Genomic DNA, 1,784 nt, shown 5'->3' with positions numbered 1-1,784 from the left:
CCATCATGGACACTGTCTCTTTTTTACAAAGGCGAGACGTATACCCCCGTCAATATTTATACAGCGATGAAGTGGTGCTCAGAAGGTTGGCAAGACGTATCGACAATGACCATACGAAACTGTTGGAATCACACTGGTATTGTGTCGAAGATGGATTTGAGAGTTGTACTTAATTAGGGTAATACAAAGTAGTACATTTGGATTCCATCTGCTCCTCTATAAATATTCGCAGCTCGTAGACTCTATATGGTCCATCCCGCCGAATACGAGGTGCACGACTGTATATTCTTGCTTCAAAGCTTCAACATGCGATTGCGTATATTGTTGACCAATCATTTTTAAACGTAAGCGTAACCTAAACTGGGAACCGTTTGTACAGCAAACTATTTAATAAACTCATTCTTCGATTCGCTTCCGAGAGAACAAAGCAGTTTAATTTTCTCGTTTTCCACCATGGCCGCCACTAAGCCTGCCCCGTACGATTTCAAGATCGAGCCCAATGCCGACGCCCAATTTCCTGCTGAAAAGGGTCGCTACCACCTCTATGTTACGTATTCGTGTCCATTTGCCTGTCGAGCACTAGCGGCGCGCAACTTGCTCGGTCTCGAAGACGTAATTGGTCTATCAGTGGCGCACTCCGTTTTCCAGAAGACCAAGCCAGACGACCTGAATGACGAGCACAAGGGTTGGGTCTTTGTGGACCCCGCAAAGTCCCCCACAATGGTCGGCGTCAACGGCGAGACTTACCCGACGGATGGCTGCGTGCCGGACACGGTGAACTACGTGGCGTTTGTGCGTGATCTTTACGAGAAGGTGGACCCGGCGCCGCGTACGTTCTCAGTGCCCGTCCTGTGGGACAAGAAGAAGGGCACGATCGTGTCGGAGGAGTCTTCGGGCATCCTCCGTACGTTGGACTCGGGGTTCCGTGATCTGGTGCCATCCAACGTACACTTGTACCCTGAGGAGTTGCGAGCGGAAATTGACGCTGCGAATGACGGGATTGTTGCTGAAGTCAGTTTCAATTTCTTCAAGAAAATGTTTGCTCCGACGCCCGAGGCTGCTGCTGAAGCGGAGACCAAGGCCTATGAGGCCCTGGCCAAGCTGAACGAGCTACTAGCCAAGAAGAGATTCTTGGTGGGAAAAGGTGTGACGGAGGCCGATGTTCGTCTGTTCCACACGCTCATCCGACTGGACACGTACCAGCCGAAGACAGACAAACACCTGACGGACTACCACAATATCGAGAACTACCTGCGTGAATTGTACCAGATACCTGGATTGAAGACTACCGTCAAATGGAGCCACATCAAGATCGGCATGGTGAATAAGGCCCCGCACGTTGTTGTGGAAGGTCCATTTGTGGACTACGACTCAGCTCACGACCGAGCCAAGCTAGATTAGGCTTAGCGTGGTCACTGGCTCGAGATGCAACGAACCAGCAGTCTAACGTGTATATTGAAAGCTTTTCTTGGGATTATCAAATTTAAAAACGAACTCTAAGCCTGGGAGACTTCAAAACTTTCAGTTATAGGCAAGGATTCTGTGAAATGACGTGCCTTTTACGGACTCTCCACTGCAAACTGTTTTAACACTAGCACTAGATCGTCTTCGACTTTATCAAGCATAAAAAAGCTACTGTCAGAGATTTTTGTTGAAGGTGCTTTATAAACTTTGATATTAATGTTCGGCTAGTAGAATCTTTGAAAGTGTTCTGGTAAACCCTGCGAAATTATTCTCCTTAATTAACCAAAAAACTTTACCGGAGAGCGGCTCGCAAATTGACA

At 48.0% G+C, this 1,784-nt stretch overlaps 1 protein-coding gene across 1 annotated transcript; it reads left to right on the top strand.

Annotated features, from left to right (window-relative positions):
* Positions 1-414: 414 nt before the first annotated feature.
* On the top strand, positions 415-1,500 carry PITG_15531 (glutathione S-transferase, putative; the record flags this gene model as incomplete). The annotated part of the gene is made up of 1 exon (XM_002897640.1): positions 415-1,500. One exon carries the CDS (start codon positions 454-456, stop codon positions 1,399-1,401), a length of 948 nt encoding a protein of 315 aa, XP_002897686.1.
* Between the last annotated feature and the right edge of the window lie 284 nt (positions 1,501-1,784).

This window comes from Phytophthora infestans, genomic scaffold, assembly GCF_000142945.1.
Source record: "Phytophthora infestans T30-4 supercont1.42 genomic scaffold, whole genome shotgun sequence".
Taxonomy (NCBI): domain Eukaryota; phylum Oomycota; class Peronosporomycetes; order Peronosporales; family Peronosporaceae; genus Phytophthora; species Phytophthora infestans.
Note: the sequence above shows the minus strand (reverse complement) of the source record. Positions and strands in the feature narration are given on the sequence as shown.